The sequence below is a fragment of the Eschscholzia californica genome, unplaced genomic scaffold, assembly GCF_041429995.1.
Source record: "Eschscholzia californica isolate CP2 unplaced genomic scaffold, dmEscCali1.0.p SCAF_4, whole genome shotgun sequence".
NCBI classification, from domain to species: Eukaryota; Viridiplantae; Streptophyta; class Magnoliopsida; order Ranunculales; family Papaveraceae; genus Eschscholzia; species Eschscholzia californica.
This window is the reverse complement of record NW_028238461.1, coordinates 40421965-40444091: the sequence shown is the minus strand read 5'-3', so window position 1 is coordinate 40444091 and position 22127 is coordinate 40421965. Positions and strand designations below refer to the sequence as shown.

Here is a 22127-nt window from a genome sequence, read left to right as displayed (position 1 = left end):
TTGTTGATGGTTCTTGGTTAACAACAAAAATCGTTGACGTTAATGAACCATTAGCAGCAATGATTTACTGCTGCTAATGAAGAACTACAAAAGAATGGAGAGAGGATGAGTTTAGAAAGAAAAAAAAATAACAATTTCATACGGGTTATCGGTGGTTGGCCGACGACCACTTCTCGAACAGTTGAAAAGAGAGAAGGACCATACGAAGTTTTATTTTTAAACAATGAGAAATAGAAACAAGTTAACTGTTAAAATTGACTAATAATTTAGAGAAAAAGAAACTATTTTTAATTAAAGAAATTAGGAGTTAAAAAGAAACCCAGTTATACTAGCATACCAAAAAGAAAATAACTCTAATTATTGTGCAGACAGTAGACAAGTGGAATCATCCTTCCATTTGAAGATGGCTATTGTTTATGAGAAATAACATTTAGTAGTTTAGTGGAGATCTAAATTCTTAGAGTTTGACTAAAAAAACAAATGTATGTCATTTTTCTAACCCTAGAAAAGACAGATATAGTACTTTTGGTAGATTTAAGTGACTCTCACAGAACTTCCAATAACTAGCAGTATCCTGGTTGGGTGGTTGATATAATGAGTCATCACCCCTCTTGTTCCCCAAAGTTTTGCAACCACATATTTCATGTCATGACTCAAATCATTTCTAAAGTACCACTCTTATCTAGTAGTTGATTGGCCCCAACCTTTGCTAGATAAACATTAGGCCACGTCCTATCTCCACCCATTTTTTCTCCCCCTTCACATTACAATGCTGACAGGAGGACCCTTGGTAACACTCTTTTTATGGTTCGAAACGACTGTGAAAAGACCAAAGTGACCCTTGTCTTATTAGCTGACTCAGTTACGGAGTTTGTCACGGAGTCTCCCAATCAATTTTTGTTCACTTTATACATATATACTTTTATATATATATATATATATATATATATATATATATATATATATATATATATAAGCACCCACTGCTGAGACGCTTAGGTGCTCACCTGCAATTCCACTCTCTCTCTATCTCTCTCTCTCTTTCTCAGAGATTTGATGGCATTCTCATCACGAGCAACAAATATTCAACTTCCAAAGTTCATCCTCTTGACATGTTTCATTCTACATATCCTTCAAAAATCAATCTTCTTGCTTTTAAGATATCTTGGTTTAAAAGTATTTATTGAATCAGAAGAAATAAACACATTGCCCTATAATCAAATCCAACCCTCAAAATATCATACTCTTTCAGCTTCACAAATTCGGAAAATACTACAAGTTATAACATTTGATGAGTATTTGGGTTCTAAAAGTTTAGAAGATAATTGTGCTGTTTGTTTGTGTGAGTTTAAAGGTCAAGATGAAATCAATAAGTTGATGGATTGTAATCATATTTTCCATAAGAAATGTTTGGATAGTTGGATGGATCATGATCAAATGACTTGTCCTCTTTGTAGGACACCGTTTGTTCCGTCGATGGAGTTGGAAAAATCGTTTAAGCAGACTATATTTGTCTGACTTTATTACTGTTTTGGATGACTTGTACATGTGAGTTTAGGCAATGGATCGTTTTAATACCGAATGGTTTAAATCCAGTGAACTATGTGGGCTGATGAGGTATATATAAGTTCATGACTGAATCAAGAAACTATAGCAAGAGTGGAAACATAAAAGAAATGTTTTTGTTGTCAGTTGATCTATATAATCGTCTAATTTCGTTATCTAAGAACTAAATCCACCGTTTAAACATGTTACATGACTTCGTTTACAAAAGAGGCACGACCGTTTATTATTTTGCGGAAGAGTCGTGAACTAGTATTGACAGTTAAAGTTTAATTGCACTTCATTTTACATAAACAGTTAATGTTGTTATCTAGATGTAACGATGTTTCTCCCAGTGAATTCTATGGACACTATTCCTCTACATGGATGGTCAATATCTATTCATCTAACGTATGCCCTCACTTTGCAAGATGATAGAAGCACGTCCCTTTCGTAAAATCCCATATTTATGTATAATCCTTTTAATTTACCGAATAGAATATAATGACTTAGGGGCACATACATTGTAACACACAGAATTGGGAGCTTAAAGGTCATACCAAGAACAGAATTAAAACCTTAAGTAGGGTAACAAAATCGTAAAAGCCATAGCAGAACTTCTAAAGGCCTCATAAGAAGACCCTAAACACTATATGAGGACCTTCAGAGGTTACAACAACCCCTCTCAAGGTGTATAGTTTATTTATGCTACAAACACGAGCTTTTACATGACGGTAACAAAAAAAAAAAAGTTCGTATCCATGACCTCTTAAATTTTAGAGGGATACCTATCTAGCGGACTATTATTGCAGGTATGGAGAGTCGACGAGTCTGTCAGACTGAAGTTGTTGACCGAATACAACTCTTTCTTTTCTTTTTGGTGCTCTGGCTTCTTTAAATTATGTACAGTAGTTTAAAGTCATCATTAATGTCAAAACAAATTCTTAATGACAGAGGAGATTTAGCCAAGTCAAAGTCAATCTGAAAAATCATGTGAGAATATTAGAGTTTTCTTTAGTGGAATCACTGAATTGGATCATTTGGATAGGATCCCAATTCTAAAATTGAGTTTGAAGTGAAACAAATTTTTTCTTCTTCAATTAATTGTTGGAAAAAACGGGCGAGTCATTGTAGCGGAAATATAAGTTTTCACCCTTTGTGTTAGTTATGAGAAAAAATATGTAGAATAGTGGTAGTATTAGAGGTATTGGACCCCACTTGTTAGGGTCCGACCATGCACACGTCAAAGACCATGCACCGACCATGAGGGAGCCCACTAACCGGTCCCCACCGCCTTTCATATACCGGTCTCCATCTCCTTTTAATTATTGTATTCCACCTCCTTCTAATTATTTGTGTTAGGAGTTTCCAATTGTACTATATTTAGAACTCATGTATTTCTATATATACCCACATTGTAAACCAATATCAATAAGCAAAGTTGATTGTATCTTAATCTCTCTTCTCGGTTAGCTCTTCTTTCTCGTTCTCATCTTGCTCTTGGTTGATTAAAACATTCAAGTTCTATTACTTCACAGGTAACAATAAACGAAGAATTGAAAGTAAATAAGACAACGATTTTTAACATGGAAAACCACCTCAATATGAGAAGTAAACACCACGGGACTAGTAGTCCACTCCAAATCAACTATAATAAGCAATTGAGTTACAGAATACGCCCTCCTTGTTCAATAGAACAAAACCCGAGACTCAGACTCCAAAAGGAATCAATCTCAAACACGAAAAAAACCTCACCAGAAAGAGTAAAACAACCCAGAAATATGCAGTCCAAAAAGACCCTAAATTCACAAGGATTTCGACCACCAATTATCAATCCCACCGTATAAATACTAGATGAACAAGTCAGAAATACTTCTGCAAAATTTCATCTAAATCGGAAAAGATGTCGACTTCGGATTTTCCGAACAACAAAGACTGCGCGTGCTGAAAATACTCAGCCCCTTCTTCTCGGCAACCTCTTTCTCTCTCCTCACTTCTCTTGTACGTTTCTAATTGTGTCGGTGCATCTCACACAATTCTAAATTAGATTAAGGTAGTATTTTGTAGACTCCTCCTTAACCCTAATTCCACCGACACATAGAAACTCGACTTGGGCCCGGATTTGGTTTACTAGGCCAAACCCAACTAGGTTCCCCCAAATCCAACAAACTCTCCCTCCGATTAGGTGGGAGAAACATCTACAGTAATGACTGATCACCTTCAAAGATAAGCTTCAAATTAGAAGTCCCTCGAAGATATCTAATATCTAGCAATTTTTTTCATCATTTACATCTTATTATTTCCCGTCTTCCAAGCAAATAATTGTTCCAGCTTCAACCACAAAGAACGAGCATTAGTCTCATTTTCAATATGATGCAACACATTATCATCTACCCATTGCCTCACCAAACCACACACTCGGCGATGTAAGAATGTCCACTGATCGTTAGTCTTCTCATCGGGTTTCTTCTCATGAAACACCAGAACGTGAAATTCCTTCACAATGAGCAAGTCTTCTATTATGCCTTTCCATAGATGATTATTCACACCATTCAAATCATTCTACCCATATTTTCCATCACTAACACAAACAAATTAATAACTAAAGTTATCACAATCCAATAAATTCTCTAAACGGGAGCTCTCATACCACTTGTTGGAAAAAACGGGGACAACGGAAATATAAGTTTTCCTCTTTGTGTTACTTACGAAGATAATATGTAGAATAGTGGGAGCAATAAACAAAGAACTGAAAGTAAATAATACAACGATTTTAACGTGGAGAACCTCCTCAGCATGAGAATTAAAAGCCACTGGACTAGTTGTTCAACCAAAACAACTATAATAAACAATTGAGTTACAGATTATTCCCTCCTTGTTCAAAAGAACAACTCCACAGACTCGTCTCCAGAAGGAATCAATATCAAACACGAAAAAAACCTCACAAGAAAGAGTAAAACAACCCAGAGATATGCAGTCCAAAACGACCCTATATCCACTAGATGAACAAGTCAAGAATACTTCTGCAAAATTTCAGGTTAATCGGAGAAGATCTCACCGTCAGATTTTCCGAACAATGAAGACTGCGCGTGCTGAGAATACTCAGCCCCTTCTTCAAGACAACCTCTTTCTCTCTCTTATCTTCACTTGTGCCTTTCTAATAGTGTTAGTGCTTCTCACACACTTATAAATTAGATTAAGGTAGTACTTAGAGACTCTCCCTTAACTCTAATTCCACTGATCCATAGAAACACGACCTGGACCCTGATTTGGTTTACTAGACAGAACCCAACTAGGTTCCCCCACTAGGAAGAAAATCCAACATTAATTTGAAGAATCAGACTTTGACGCGCTTGAAACTAGAGTCGAGACGTGAAGAACCTGGCAAAACATAGAGTCTTGGTCTAGTAAAAATCGTCAAAGGGTCCTCTAAAATATTCAGAATTATGAGAAGTAGGCTGCATATATGCCTGTCCATAGAGTTGGGTGACGGCACAAGGTGCCATAAAATCTTCATTTGTGTAGGTGCTTCCAAATTCCGAAATGAAATAAATGTGATGCAGGCGCATAACGCGTGGGCCCACGTTCACGCGTGCCCACGACCTAGTCGAGTACATTAGTGGTCCTAGTTAGTATAGGATTAGGAAGTTACCTTAATTTGGTATTTCTTTTATTTAGGAGTTTCTATGTTTTAGTTTCTTTAATATTTAGGAATCCTAGTTTGAGTCTATCTAGGAAAGTCTATTATCCTATAAAAGGAGGTCTAGTCTATTTTGTTATTCATATTTAAGAGAAAAACCATTGAAGTTAATCAAGTTTTAGTTTATTTATCGTTTTCTTTACAGTTCTTCGTTTATTTTATTGTTCTTATTTTAATTCCGCTGCGACTACATCAAGTGGTATTCAGAGCCATCAAAATTTTGGAAATTTTTTTTCAAAAAATAAAAATAAAAAATATCTATGGATACATCTCCTCTTGAATGTTGGAAAAATTTTCCACGTTTATGTTGGGATCCAATTAGAGATACAATTCAATTTTATATGGATCGGAAGGATGAAAGAAAAATTCATCAAGTTTCTGAAATTCCACTATTCGAAGGTCAATTCCATATAAATTTCTGGATTCAATGCATGGAAGATTGGTTCAAAAATCAAGAAGTTCATGACAAATATAAGGTTTTTTTGGTTGAACAACATATGTCCGAAAGAATCTACGAAGATTTCAATGCAATGCAATGGAGACTGATCGACCAAGGTAAACAATTCATAGATAATTGAGTTATATTGAAAAGCATCCTCAGGTATGATTTTCTTCCTCTCGATGAATATTTTTCATATACGGAAACAAAGATTGAATCTGGAAGACAGTTCTCCGAAGTTACTTCAATCACTAAGATTGATAATATTGAAGGAGAGGTTCTTGATAAAAAAAATCATAGTTTTTCAATAATGGAGGAAGAAAATTTTGATGAGACGGATAAGGAAGAAAAGATCCAATTGGATAACACAATCTCCGACAATTTATTTGATCTGTATATAATTCCGGGAGAAGAATTAGTTGTTTCGAATCATAAAATTTTTCCGAATCAATTATGTCCCACATCGCCGCTTTCTCTATCAAATCTCTTCCTACAAAATTTTCTTCAAACAATTAAGAAAAAGAGGATCAATTTCCCAATTCTTACAATGAACCTATACTCAATGGTCAAAGATCACATGCCAATTGAACAACTTCCATCTAGGTTTCACATATCAATTGAAGAAAACAAACAGTGGGCTCCAGGTCTCAACAAAAAAAGAAAAGGTTACAACACAGATAAAAGGAAAAAGTATAGAGTCGCAAAACGAGTCGAGGTTGAAGAAAAAGAACAAACTGACGGAAAAATTGTTTTATCCATTAAACAGTTGTGGGAAATTCAATATGAGCTTGAACAGCTAGATGAGAAAGCAAGTGGAGAGGTGTTTGAAGTGGAAAAACAGTATAACGTGATCGGGCAGCTTGTAAGGAGCCGGATCATCAACTTCGTTCATGACTTTTGGTTTAATTCTTTTTTGAGCCATCTAGCAGTTGGCGATCTCTTGAACAAAGAGGAACAAAAGGTTTTCCATCACCTAGGTTCTTTAGATGTCGAAGATTTTAAAGATGTGAAATCTTTGTATTGCAACTTCCATCAGGTTCTTTACTTTGAAGACAAAAGCCACACAAAGACACTCTTCTTCTCTGATGAAGAACATACTAAGAAAAGTGGTGCCGAAATCAAGTGGAATAAGGATATTGACATAGCTAATGGAGTTAATTTTGAGAAAACAGGAAACAAGCTACCCTTTGTGGAAGAGAGGTTCTTTACATGGTTCAGTGATACTCAATATAACGGATTTGTGACATTGCTTCATGATGAGGTTGCTGACATAATGACAGAGGAGTTATGGCCCAATCCTTTACAAAATATTAACAATGAAGCTGATGAAGATTTCAAGGATGATGAAGATATAAGTATTATGAATAGTTTGGTTTCACAATATCAAGCTATAACAACTAATCGTTTTATTCATAGCACCAGAATGACTAAGTCAGGTCTTGGAAATAAACGTGTAACGATTCCAAGCTCTTGTTTTTTTTCGTGGAACCATTTCGAAGCCGCCCATCACCTGCTCGATACACTATTCTTTTGAGGGGTTTATCCGACTATAGAAGAGGTAAATAAGGCAATGATTCTGGCTACTTTATCTTTTGAAAATCGGGGCTCGACTTTACAATACAGGAGGCCGCACATGTGCCTGTTCATTGACGCCTATATCATGTTCGATATTATGCTTCTTAGAAAAATCAAGGAGATAGAAATTTTGGCTACATCGTATATGGCACAACGACAAACTTCGACCAAAACAATTAATTTGGATGAAATATTGGTTTGGAAACTAACTCAATTTCCAAGTATTGATCACGTTAGAGTACATAAACTACATGAAGATGAACTTGGAAAAGTCAATTTTGCGTGGTCTATCTACACTACATGGTTCCATATCGATATCTTAGTTAGCGATGGTTATGCTTATACTTTGGCTATTGATTAAGTATTTTGAAAATTTGTTACAATTACTCTTACTTCACACTTGCTCATAGTACTTCACACTTTCTTGAAGATTAAGTGGTTGAGCCTACCGTGGGAAGATGGCGAGATGAACATTATTTATTCACTAAGGTTAATTTTGCGAGAATCATTGGCATATGAGTTTGAGTACGAGGTTGACGATTGCACATTAGTATCCTTCCATTCCAGTGCAAACTTCGTTCGAAGTGGGAATTACGGATCGCCATGACAAAGTTCATCGTATGCGGGTGCATCAACTTGTTTTCTTCATCGAAATCGGTTCGGGACGAACCTTCTGGGGAACGGGGGGCTGATGCAGGCGCATAACGCGTGGGCTCACGTTCACGCGTGCCCACGACCTAGTCGACTACATTAGTGGTCCTAGTTAGTATAGGATTAGGAAGTTACCTTAATTTGGTATTTCTTTTATTTAGGAGTTTCTATGTTTTAGTTTCTTTAATATTTAGGAATCCTAGTTTGAGTCTATCTAGGAAAGTCTATTATCCTATAAAAGGAGGTCTAGTCTATTTTGTTATTCATATTGAAGAGAAAAACCATTGAAGTTAATCAAGTTTTAGTTTATTTATCGTTTTCTTTACAGTTCTTCGTTTATTTTATTGTTCTTATTTTAATTCCGCTGCGACTACATCAAAATGATTATCTACTTGGACTGAGCTGATTTCACCATCTGAGTATGCACGATTTACCAGACCGACCCGGTATATACCGACTCATTAAAGACCAATCACGAGCTCCATGTTGATGAATTGGTCTAGTTAATACTTTATCTTCTTCAGGACTCCATGGTCCTTTAATTCTATCTGATTTCCTTATAGCTGATGATAATGAAAATCTTGGTTGTGCTTGTTCAGACGAGTCAGACTCTGAAGAAGATGAAGATCATAAAGATGTATTATTAGATGAAGATGCATTGACAGGCAGGGACGGATCCATGGGGGTGCGAGGGGGAGCGGCCGCACCCCTGGATCTTCCCCGAAAAAAAATATTAGTAGTCTCAATATTTTTTATATATATACATGTATGTATAAATATATACAAGATCATATATGTAGAGAAGACATCAATCTAAGTTTGGCTTAGTAGTTGAGCGTGGTTAGGTACGGTTGTATGGGTGATTGGGCGAGGTTGTAGGTTCAATTCCTTCCATAAACATATTAAGCATTTATTCTTTATATATGTATGCATAAAAATATATCTAATAACATGAGAAAATAACATCAATTGATAGATTGTCTAATGGTTCAAGCGAGGTTGGAGTATGGATTCAAGTCTAAGGTTATGGGATCGAGCCCCTCAATAAGCACATTAAGTATTTTTACTTTTATGTTTTGAAATTATTCATTCATCTACCATAAAACCCAATAAAATACAATTCATCTTTCATAAATCAATAAATTCAGTTCATCTACCATAATCCTATAAATCAATTCATCTACTATAAACCCTATCAAGTGGAGATTTTTTATACAATTATTAACATGCAACTTGAAGAATCAAATATTCATTTCGATATGAGGCAGAATGATGATTTTTCAAATGTAGATGGAATTGGAGCTCTTGCTAGAACATTGGCGGAAACTAAGAGAGATAAAACATATCATTTAGTTTATTTGCCTCACTTTAGAGCTAACTTTGTCGGTTGCAACGGTCTCTGTTAAAAGAACTTTTTCAGCTATGAAAGTAGTCAAGACACGCTTAAGAAACAAAATGAGTGATTTGTAGTTGAATGATAGTTTAGTAGTCTTTATTGAAAAAGAAGTTTTAATCGAAATTGACAATGAGTCGATTGCGCGAACATTTCAAAAAATGATCTCTTGTAGAGGTAAATTGCGTTTGCAATTGTTGATGTATTAATAAAATTAATGAATATAAGTATTTTGTTAATTACTATGTTTGCAAAAAAACAAATTTATTTTAGGTATATAATTCACACTCCCTAAGCGAAAATTCTGGATCCGTCCCCGTTGATGGTTCTTCTTCTTGGTAATTCCATGAATAGGTATTGTTAGATATTTAGAGATAAACTAAAGGAGGGTGCTTCTAAAGGCACCGGGCCAAAAGGCTGTTAGCATCCGGAAATTTTATTAACTCGGGTCAATGGCCATTGACTCGAGTTCTCTATAAGCACCGGTTTTTAATGTAGGTGACGTTCACCTTCGTTTGCTTCTTCCATCTTCTTCTTCCAAAATAAAAAGAATCCCAATTAGTTTTTCTTAGAATGAATCTCATTAAAATAAATCTCAAATGGTTTTTCTTTTATGAACAGAACTGAAATAGATCTTAATTAGACAATTAGAAGGTAGTTAAGAGCATGGTCAGTCGAGGTGGGAACCATACGTTCCACCTTAGAATCTGCTCAAGATATTTGACTAGTTGAAAACGTTTGATTCAGATCTCTTCTAAATATATTTAGGTCTAGATTTAGATATTTAGGACTAAGATAAAGGTACCCAATTACCGTTAGAGAGTTGAGAGCCTATTTCAACAAGTATGTCTTCTCTCTCAATCTATCTATCTACATATATATAGAAGTATCCTTTTGTCTAACTATATTAATTGTTGAAATGCAGTTTACATGGAGAAAACTGTATTGAAGATATCCAGATGCAAGAAGTAACTGAGAAGAGACAACCACTGTTTGCTCGTGTTATATTTAGATCTACTGCTATTGTTGCTGCTATCTTAGGTGGTAAAGACAGGGCTAAGTATGGCATCAATGGGAAACATGTATGGACTAGAATCTTTGTCGACAAGTATAGAGAGAGAAAAGTTTGGTTTTGAAAGTATAGAGAGAGAAAGTTTGGAATTCTCAATTTTCAGATTTGTGAGAGATGGATGGAGGGGTTAGGGTTAACTCCACTTTGACCGGTGCCTACATAGTTGGACGGTGCTAACAGAGAAAGGAGCAGTTGGGCCTGGTGCTAATAGAGTTGGATGCTAACAGCCTTTTGACCCGGTGCCTTTATAAGCACCCACTAAAGGATATCCCACTGCCTAAAAGAAATTAAAAATTGAAACTTTCTTTTTCCCTTTCAATTGAAGAATTCCTAAGGGTACGTATCTTTATTTGATTTTGTTTCCTTTCAATTAGACTTAAATTTTGTGGACCTACTTTTAAATTTGTAATCCCCCACTGCCTAAAAGAAATAAAAAGTTGAAAATTTTTTCTTTATTTGATATTGTTTCCTTTCCAGGTGGTGATGATCGTGGCGTTGAACAAACTGCAAATAAGGCTGATGAAGAATTCTTCTCTTTATCCCTTCCTCCCACAACTTTAAAATTTTGTCTTAGAAGTGAAAGATAGATCTAGAGAGAGACAGAAGGAGAGTAAGATAAATGAGTATTTAAAGATGAAGATCAGTAAGAGTTAATGAGAGAGACAAAGGCTAAAGAGGGAGAGAGAGAGAGAGAGTTGATTTGAAATAATTAATAGAACGGTAACTTTTGGAAAAAAAAAAACTAACTTTAATGGCTCTGTGAAGGTAACAACAAAAAGGAAACGATTCAAATATTTTCAATTAACTAGGGGGCTAAGCAGGAAGCAGATCACAAATTAGGAGCTATTCGAGAAATATTTATTAAATGCAAAAGGTGAGCCAGATTTATATTGGTTGTACAAAGCATTTATCGCACCTCTCGTTTCACTTCATAAATGCCCACAAAGTCGGCCAACCTCGGAAAACCTTAATGAGAATTTTCTTCTCATTCTCTCCCGACCCCCTCCTCTTTTTTTTCTTGTTGCTAAGGAGAAGAATGATTTATTGTTGCTAACGAATAACTACAAAGTTACCGTTCTATTAATTATTTCAAATCAACAACAAAAATCGTTGATGGTTCTTCATTAACAACAAAAATCGTTGATGTCAATGAACCATTAGCAACAATGATTTATTGTTGCTAACGAATAACTACAAAAGAATGGAGAGATGAGCTTAGAGAGAGAAGAAGAAGAAAAATAAAATAGTAATCTCATGCGGGTTACTGGTGGTTGGCCGACGACTACTTCTCCAACCGCTAGAAAGAGAGATCCGACACATCAAAATTAATTTTTAGACACTGAGAAATAACAACAAATTAACTTTTGAACTTGACTAATCGTTTTAGAGACAAAAAAAAAGATCACTATTAATTAAAGAATATTAGGAGTTTAAAAGAAATTATCATACATACAGACCAAAAAAGAAATAACTATAATTATTGTTTAGACAGAAGACAGGTAGAATCATCCTTCCATTTCAACATGGCTATTGTTTACCAGAAGGACAAAGAGAGGGGAACCGAAATTCTGGGCGTGAATTGCCACCAACTCTTGGATTCACGCCACTTTCTCTCTCTTGATAAAATCAGCGTGAATCCAACCCGTTGGATGGCGATTCACGCCACTTTCACGCCCAGAATTTCAGTCCCCCTATCACTGCTGTTACCAGAAATAAAGTTTAGGACGGTGGAGATCTAAAATTCTTAGAGCTTGACTAGAAAAGAAATGTATATGTCATTTTTCTAACCCTGAAAAGGCCACATATAGTACCTTTGGTAGATTTTAATGACTTTAAACACAACTTTGAATAACTAGCAGTATATTGGTTGTGTGGTGGATATCATGAGCCATCACCCCTCTTGTTCTCCTAGTTTTGCAACCACATATTTCATATCATGATCAAATCATTTTAAAGTGACATTCGTACTATCTAGTAAGTGATTGGCCCCCAACCTTTGCTAGATTAACATTAGGCCACGTATCTTTCTTTACCCATTTTTCTAAAGTGGCACTCCTAGCCTTCACATTGTACATATATATATATATATACACACACAAAATACAGACGGCTTATACTCTTAGGTCCTCACCTGCAATTCCACTCTCTCTCTATCTCTCTCTCTCTTTCTCAGAGATTTGATGGCATTCTCATCAAGAGCAACAAATATTCAACTTCCAAAGTTCATCCTCTTGACATGTTTCATTCTACATATCCTTCAAAAATCAATCTTCTTGCTTTTAAGATATCTTGGTTTAAAAGTATTTATTGAATCAGAAGAAATAAACACATTGCCCTATAATCAAATCCAACCCTCAAAATATCATACTCTTTCAGCTTCACAAATTCGGAAAATACTACAAGTTATAACATTTGATGAGTATTTGGGTTCTAAAAGTTTAGAAGATAATTGTGCTGTTTGTTTGTGTGAGTTTAAAGGTCAAGATGAAATCAATAAGTTGATGGATTGTAATCATATTTTCCATAAGAAATGTTTGGATAGTTGGATGGATCATGATCAAATGACTTGTCCTCTTTGTAGGACACAGTTTGTCCCGTCGATGGAGTTGGAAAAATCGTTTAAGCAGACTATACTTGTCTGATTTGGACCGAAATCGCTATTGATTTATAACGGGTCTTCAACTATTTTTTTTTGGGGCACCTGTATTGGTACTAGTGAGTTTAGGCAATGAATCGTTTTAAATACAGACCTAGAGTTGTTTTATTTTGGCGAACTATGTGGTCTGATGAGGTATATAAGTTCATGACGGAATCAAGAAACTATGGCAAGGGTGGAAACATAAAAAAAAAATATGTTTCTATTGTCTGTTGATATATATATATATAATCATCTAATTTTCTTTTTTCCAATGCAATTTTCATTTGGTTATCTAGGAACCAAATTCACAGTTTAAACATGTTAGTTGACATCGTGAGAATTCAAAATGAAAATAAAAAATGGTTATGCAAAAGGTTGGTATATATGTATCGGGTTTTGTGAAAAAATCGTGACCGTTTGTTATTTTGCGAAAGGGTCATGGACTATTATTGAGTGTGAAATAAATGTTGGATTTAAACTCATGTTACATAAACCGTTAACGTCGTTATGTAGATGTAACTGCGTTACCCCGAGTAAATCCGATTCACACTATTCCTCTACATGGTTAATATCTATTCATAAAACTGATGCCCTCACTTTCATTTGCCAAGAAGAGAGTTCTTTGAGTGCATATTTTTTCTTTCACCTTCATTTTCACCACAAACTGAAAGAAGTGTTGCCGATTGAGTTTTGTAAGGAGATTGTGTTGACGAGAGAACAAATTCAAAATCGTATAACGTTAAGTGAGTTTGATCTAATACTTTAAAAGAGATTCAAAGTTAAGTGAGTTTCAAGAAATCTCGAAAAATATCATCTTTTACAGTAGATGACGTAATTTTCTATCTTTCCAAATTAGTGACAAATTCGCATAAAATTTACTTAAATATCATCTTTTACGGTTGATATCATGAGCCATGGCCCCGTTTGTTCCCAAAGTTTTGCAACCACATATTTCATGTCATGACTCAAATCATTTTTAAAGTGCCACTCCTATCTAGTAGTTGATTGGGCCGAACCTTTGCTAGATAAATATTAGGCCACGTCCTATCTCCACCCATTTTTCCCCCTTCACCTTAAATTCCTCTCTCAGGGATTTCTGGCATTCCCTTCAACTTTCAAAATTCATCCTCCTGACATATTTCATTCTTCATATCCTTCAAAAATCAATCTTCTTGCTTTTCAGACATCTTGGTCTAAAAGTATTTATTGAATCACCAGAAATAAACATATTGTCGTATAATCAAACCCAACCCTCAAAATATCATACTCTTTCAGCATCACAAATTCGGAAAATACTACAAGTTATAACATTTGATTAGTATTTGGGATCTAAAAGTTTAGAAGATAATTATGTTGCTTGTTTGTGTAAGTTTAAAGGTCAAGATGAAACCAATAAAATGATAGATTGGAATCATATTTTTCATAAGAAATGTTTGGATAGTTGGATGGATCATGATCAAATGACTTGTCCTCTTTGTAGGACACCGTTTGTTCCGTCAATGGAGTTGGAAAAATCGTTTAAGCAGACTATAATTGTTTGATGTTGATCAAAGTCGTTACTGATTTATAATGGGTCTCTAAATGTTAGTATTATTTTGGATGACTTGTACATGTGGGTTGCAGGGCCGCCCTTGAGATTGGCCCGAAGCGAGTTTTAAGAATGTGTCCTACACTCGTTTCACAACAAAAAAAAAAATTGTATATTGCAACCTTCTAAATTTTCCTTGCTCATAATGTGACGTTTAGACATTACACTTGTGTTTATACTTGCAATCTAAATCGAACGATCTGATTTAGTTACTCGAAATCGGCTCGGGTTCGGGGAGAGCCCTCGTTGATCTCCCGATCAAGTGGTTCAGCAAGTTCGGAACTAAGTTTTAGTCAGTAGCTTGTCCGACCTTCTTTTTTAACTGAAAAAATGCATTAAAAAATGATTCTCTGAAAAAAAAAAATCAACAGAAATTTTAGCTTTCCTTTTTTTGTGCTTATAGTGATAGTGTTGATTGTGGTTTAATGGTGGTTGTGGTGGTGGAGGTTTAGTAACTGTGGTGGTTGTGGTGTTGAGGTTTAGTAATGGTGGTGGTAGTGGACTAGTGCGGGTAAGATGGTAGAGGTTAGTAATTGTGGTGGTGGTAGTGGAAGTACAATGGTGGAGGTTTAATAATCGTGGTAGCAGTAGAAGTATCGACTAAAGTGATTAAAAAAAATACAATTTAATGATGGTGGTTGTTATGTTGAAGTTTAGTAATGGTGGTCGTGATAGTGATGGTAGTGGAGGTACGATGGGAGGGGTTTAGTAATTGTGGTGGTGGCAGACTGGTAGTGGAGGTTTTAGTAACCGTGGTGGTGGTAGAAGTGGACTAAAGTAACTAAAAAGAAACAAAAAAGATTAGGAAAAAAAATGCTTAGGCTTGAGCTTGAACTTAGGTTGTTTGACTTTTTTTGTTGAACTTGGGTTGTTTGACTTCTATAACATGCTTTTTACCAATTGAGCGAAACTAGGCTACTTATTTAGTTTGGTAGCTTTTTTTACAAAGGTAAAACAAAGTGGGGGCCCCCTCGTTCCTTCTTTATAATCTACATATGAGGTCCTTTGGTCCCGGTGGTTCGAAGCGAGATTTTGTCTGCTTGCATCCCAGGATCGACCCTGATAAGTTGAGGCAATGTATCGTTTTAATACAGAGTGGTTTTAATTTGGTGAGCTATGTGTGGTCTGATGAGGTATATAAGTCCATGACTGAATCAAGAAACTATGGCAAGAGTGGAAACGTAAAAAATGCTTTTGTTGTCAGTTGATCTATATAGTTGTCTAATTTTCTTGTTGGCAAACTCTTGAATACATTTATTGGAAAGTGGATGTTACAACTTTCATATCGATGGGCTTATGTACATGTAGTGGTGGGATCTCGGAAGACCGCTACCCGATCCGTTCGACCGAGACAAAAAGTGTCCACGGGCACCCGATGCTCATAACGGTCTATGTCTGACCGACGCGAAAGAATTGGCGGACGGTCACGATCAAAATTTTGTGTCGAAAGACCGCCCCGTAACCCACCGGTACGAGTGACCGAATAACCCATCCTCGTTTTTAGAGGTTATAGACCGTCATATTTTGTAGATATATGATGGTCGTGGAGCTAACTTTGAATCAACAACATATTGTTCAAGGATGTATTTTGTCTTGGCCCTTGTAGTGTCAAATCAAGTATGTTATAAAAAATATAAGGGTAGATTTAATGATTACCGCATGTCTTGATTATATGTTGCCAAATGATGATCAATTTTTTTTTTTATAATTACTTGTGTTTTTTTAGTTAAACATTTTCATTAGAAATTTGTAAATTGTAATTTTGTTTGTGGTAACAAAAAAAAAGTAATAAGTTTATGAAAATTTTATTAGTCCGGACCGAGACCGTCCGGTGTCTAACTAACGCGATAAAATAAACGGTCTTGGGCAGTCAATGGACAAACAATTCTTGAAAGTGACCGCCCGATTAATTAGGTGGTCACCAATATTTTATGTCCGAGTCGACCGATCCAATGAAGTTAGAGACTGGTATCGACCGGCCCAGACCGACTCCCACCCCTAGACTTATGTCATTAAAGGTTTCCATATGACCTTTAAGGCCCAAAATGTGTTTAAAATTAATAATTAATGGACTTTTCAATTAATATATGTATTCATGTTTCATGATGTATCCATACTATATTGACTTTAATGACTGTTAGAGTCCATATCGAGAAAAACTTTAAATTAGATATTTACAAAGAAGAACTTTACCTTGGTCGAAACATTTGTAGGTTTGTTTGTATCTTTTAGAATCTTTGTTAAAGTTTGAGTAGGAATCAGTCTATACAATTGATTCTGAGGGGAGTTGAAACCCCATCTTACATAATATAACACTAGGTTTGCGTTGCGTCCTGCTGACGCGTAAATATCACATTTTATTCACATATACATCTAAAGAAGAAGATGAGACAAAGATGAATAATTTTTTTTATTAAGAAGAAGAACAAACACAATAAAAAACTAAATAGTTTGTTATATCTGTTTGAGAAATTTTCAAGGGGAGAGAAATAAGAGAAAAATTTGTGGGTTGTATGAGGAATAGAGAGAGTAGTTATATTAAGGAGATAATTGTAACCGATTATTGACACTAATATCCTTCTGTTTTGAGTCGATTTACATGAAGAGAATTTTATATCAGTCGTTGGATGTAATCTTTATCAAACTCCCAATAAAAAATGGACTGCCAAACTTAACTCTCTTAATACTGTCTGACCCTTTTTATTATAATAGATAACGTTTCCATACGAGATAAATCTGACCGTCTGTTTTTTTACTGGGAGTTTAATAAATATTAAATCCAATAGAGGAAGATTTCTTAGATATTTCAGTCATTTTATATTAATTGCTCAGATCATTACCATAATTTTCTCCCACTATATTCCTTTCAATTGAATTCTTGGTAGCCAAATACGGCATACGACGTTATATGAACACATAGGTTGTGTTTGTTTTTTTATTTATGTCTGAATCTGAATTGGCTGAATTATGTTACCAATTTGAGGTTTGTTTTCTAAATCTAAATCATTAGGTCTAAATTAAGATTTTGACCATTATATCTCTCTATAATATATTTTACCAAACAAATTCTAATCTTTGTTTGTCTTCCCCTGGGTGAATAAAAATGCTAGAAACTCTAGGATTTTTTCCTCCTCTTAGATCCCTCTCACTCTCTCTTCGATGGGAAAGCTCTCGCCGACTCTTTCTCTCTCTAATCGCTGAAAAGATCTCGTCGACTCGTTTTTCTCTGTAACTGATGGGAAGCTCTTGCCGACTCTTTCTAACCGATGGAGAGCTCTCGCGCGACTCTCTCCATAAGCGATGAAAAACTTTCATAGGATCTCTCTCTCTTTATCCATCTCTCTCTTTAAGCGAAGGTCTAGAAAACTAAACCCTCGCCAGATCCAGTGAGGGTTTTAAAGAAAATTTATACATGACCCTCGCCAGATCTGACGAGGATTCGACAAGAGACCCTCGTCAGATCCGGCGAGGGTTTACAGATTTCCTGCGATGATGGTGGTTTGCATTGTGGTAGTGGTGATCGTAATGTTCGGTGGTGTTCTCGTTTGTGGCGGTTGTGGTGTGTGGTGGTTTGGTGTTGGTCTGAGTGGTTTGTGAAGTTTCTGGTTTGTGGTGGCGATGTGCTCTGTGGTGGTGGTGTGATATGTGGTGGTGGTGTTGTGGTCTAGTGGTGCTTTCGTTGGTAGTGGTGGCGGTGGCTTTGCCGGTGTGGTTTTGGGTGTTAAGACAAATTCTTTCTAAAATACGGGGACAGAAACGTCATTTTGATATATTTTAGTTTTTTTTTTTTTTTGATGAACAGTGATACTATTAAAAAAGAGAGTCTATTACAAACTGACTAGAATTCAGAAAAGAAAGAAGCGACATCTTGCCAAATATTCTTATGACCGTGGGTACGACCCCATTTAGCTAAAGCATCTGCATAAGTATTACAATTTCGAGACACATGAGTGAATATAATTCCTGAAAATTTGTCTTTGATGTCTTTGATCTGTTGGATGATTCTTTCTGATTGCCAGTGAAGATTTCCTCCATTGCCATTGAGAGCTATTATTATTGCCTGATTATCACTTTCTAAATGCACATAAGGTATCTGAAGTTGCAAAGCACATTGGAGACTATATAATATTGCTAAGCTTTCACATTCTTCCGCATTTTGCCCTCGAACAGTATCTGCTACCGCTATAATATAGTTGGCCTCTGCATCTCGTATAATGTAACCGATTCCCGCCTGTTCATTTAAACTGACAAAGGAAGCATCTACATTGATCTTAATATATGGTGTCGATGGAGGTCTCCATGTTTGGATATTCGTTTTTTCCTTACATTTAGTGATAATACTAGACTCAATTCTGAGTGGAGTAGTCGTGGTAATGGTAATCCTTTCTATCATTTGTATAGGATTTTGTTTATTCGTCGTAAAGCAGTTTTCACAACTGGCTTTTCACAGAAACCATAGAATTTTAGCATATAGATTAATGGTTTCTTCCTCTAGAGGTTTCCATTGTTGAATCCACTGAATTGTGGTAGAGATATGATCCGTTCTAACATGGAAATGAAACCAAATTGCTTTCGCGAAATGGCAATGCAGCATAACATGATCAAGAGTCTCATCTTCATTACAATTAGCATATCAGTAATTATTGTCAATAAATTTACCAATTTTTGCTTTCACTGGTAAGCTATTAGTACAGCATTTCCAAAGAAATAATTTAATCCGAGGAATTGTGTTCATATTCCATATAAAGAACCAGTCCATCTGGTCTTGAGTATTGTAAATAGTATTGTTTCGCAAGAAGTTATACATGGATTTAAGCGAGAAATTACCTGATTTAGTCAATGTCCAGATTGCTTTATCCCCCTCGTTGGGATTGAGATTGATGCTGAGAATAGAGCTGCAAATATCATTGTCAAAACACATATTTATAATGTTTAAATTCCACATCCCATTCGTAATAAGTTGAGATACCTTATCTAACGTACAACCTCTATCATTCGTGATCGGTGGTGGATGATTAGATATCCAATAGTTAGTCCAAATGTTGATATGATTGCCCTTGTTAATATTCCAAAAAATAAGACTCTCAATCTGATGGTAGTGTTTAGAAATAGATTTCCAAGGCCAATAATGATGATTCTTGGGTTGCGTAGGTTTATGAGAATTATGAAAGTACTTCCCTTTAAGCACTTGGACCCATATCGCATCCGGCTTGTTGACAATGCGCCAGTTTAGTTTGTGCAGAAAAGCTTGATTATCGAGTTGAGGCAGACGAAGACGAAGACCACCCTGTTTGCGAGGCTTACAAATCGAATTCCAGTTGATAGTATGGAAAGTTTTGGATGTTCCCCACCAATAAGTCCTCTGAATAGACACAATGCTGTCACTAATGCCTTTGGGAAGGGCAAAGCACTGCATTTGGTATCGGGGAACAGCCGCTATAATAGTTGAGATAGCTACCGAGCGGCCAGCTTGCGAGAGGAGATGAGTTTGCCATTTGGCAAGTTTATTTTTGATTTGCATAATGAGGGAATTGAAGGCTTGTTTCTTGTTACGATCAATAAAAAGATTGGTACCCAGGTATTTATTCTCAGAAGACGACTGATGAACCTTAAGTTCTCTAATAATCATCCGTTTGAATTTAGGATGCGAGTTTTTAGAGAAAAAGATGTTCGATTTAGCATAATTAATCATCTAGCCAGACGCTTCGCTGAACTCCTTAAGAACTTGTTTAAGATTGAAAATATTCTCAAGAGAGTTTTGCCCGAAAATGATACAGTCATCAGCGAAGAGGAGGTGTTTGATAGAGAGGTTTGAGTGAGGAATAGGAAAGCCTATGAAGGAGGAATCATTGTGATTTTTCTCTAAAAGACGACTAAGACCTTCCATGGCAATGGCAAAAAGAAAAGGAGAGAGAGGATCACCCTGCCTAATGCCTCTGCTAACATTGAAAGTACCGCCCGGGCGACCATTGATGAGAACTGCCATAGAACTGGTAGAGATGCAAGTTTGGATGAGATTAATCCAGGAGCTAGAAAACCCCATCAAATTCATAACATTCTCCAGATAACTCCATTCAATTCTGTCGAAAGCTTTAGACATGTCCAACTTCAGACCAAAGTAGCTTTTGGCGCCTTTAACTTTTTTGAAAGAATGAATGATTTCTTGACTGATGATAATATTATCAGTGATTTGTCTACCAGGAACATAGGCTCCTTGAAAAGGAGAGATAATATCAGCCAGAATGGGTTTAAGTCTATTCGCTAGAATTTTGGTAATGATTTTGTAGGTGGTGTTCAGCAAGCTAATAGGACGGTAGTCAGCCGGCGATTGAGGGGTTTTAGTTTTGGGAAGAAGGCAAATATGAGTGTGGTTAGACATAGCTGGCAATGTAGTATTCTGAAAGAAGGAGGAAGTCATCAGCTGAATGTCTTCCTTGAGAGTCTCCTAATTAGACTGGTAGAAATACGAAGGAAAGCCATATGGACCCGGAGCCGCCCCTGGCTTAAGAGAGAAAGTGGCCTTTCTAATCTCATCATACTGAGGAAGCACCATGAGAGACTCATTCTGAACCGCCGAAATTTGAGGGAAGAAGCAATCCTTAATACTGAGGAAGCACCGGGAGAGACTCCTTAAGAACTTGTTTAAGATTGAAAATATTCTCAAGAGAGTTTTGCCCGAAAATGATATAGTCATCAGCGAAGAGGAGGTGTTTGATAGAGAGGTTCGAGTGAGGAATAGGAAAGCCTATGAAGGAGGAATCTTTGTGATTTTTCTCTAAAAGACGACTAAGACCTTCCATGGCAATGGCAAAAAGAAAAGGAGAGAGAGGATCACCCTGCCTAATGCCCCTGCTAACATTGAAAGTACCGCCCGGGCGACCATTGATGAGAACTGCCATAGAACTGGTAGAGATGCAAGTTTGGATGAGATTAATCCAGGAGCTAGAAAACCCCATCAAATTCAAAACATTCTCCAGATAACTCCATTCAATTCTGTCGAAAGCTTTAGACATGTCCAACTTGAGACCAAAGTAGCTTTTGGCGCCTTTAACTTTTTTGAAAGAATGAATGATTTCTTGACTGATGATAATATTATCAGTGATTTGTCTACCAGGAACATAGGCTCCTTGAAAAGGAGAGATAATATCAGCCAGAATGGGTTTAAGTCTATTCGCTAGAATTTTGGTAATGATTTTGTAGGTGGTGTTCAGCAAGCTAATAGGATGGTAGTCAGCCGGCGATTGAGGGGTTTTAGTTTTGGGAAGAAGGCAAATATGAGTGTGGTTAGACATAGCTGGCAATGTAGTATTCTGAAAGAAGGAGGAAGTCATCAGCTGAATGTCTTCCTTGAGAGTCTCCCAATTAGACTGGTAGAAATACGGAGGAAAGCCATCTGGACCCGGAGCCGCCCCTGGCTTAAGAGAGAAAGTGGCCTTTCTATTCTCATCATACTGAGGAAGCACCGTGAGAGACTCATTCTGAACCGCTGAAATTTGAGGGAAGAAGCAATCCTTAATATTTGAGGACAT

At 36.2% G+C, this 22127-nt stretch overlaps 1 protein-coding gene across 1 annotated transcript; it reads right to left on the bottom strand.

The window, feature by feature from the left end:
* Window positions 1-18436: 18436 nt before the first annotated feature.
* LOC147544681 (uncharacterized) lies at window positions 18437-22127 on the bottom strand. The gene is made up of 4 exons (XM_086635752.1): window positions 21434-22127; window positions 20521-20627; window positions 19568-20008; window positions 18437-18829 (listed from the first exon to the last, which is right to left on the bottom strand). The coding sequence occupies exons 1-4, from the start codon at window positions 22125-22127 to the stop codon at window positions 18437-18439; spliced, it is 1635 nt and encodes a 544-aa protein (XP_086491878.1).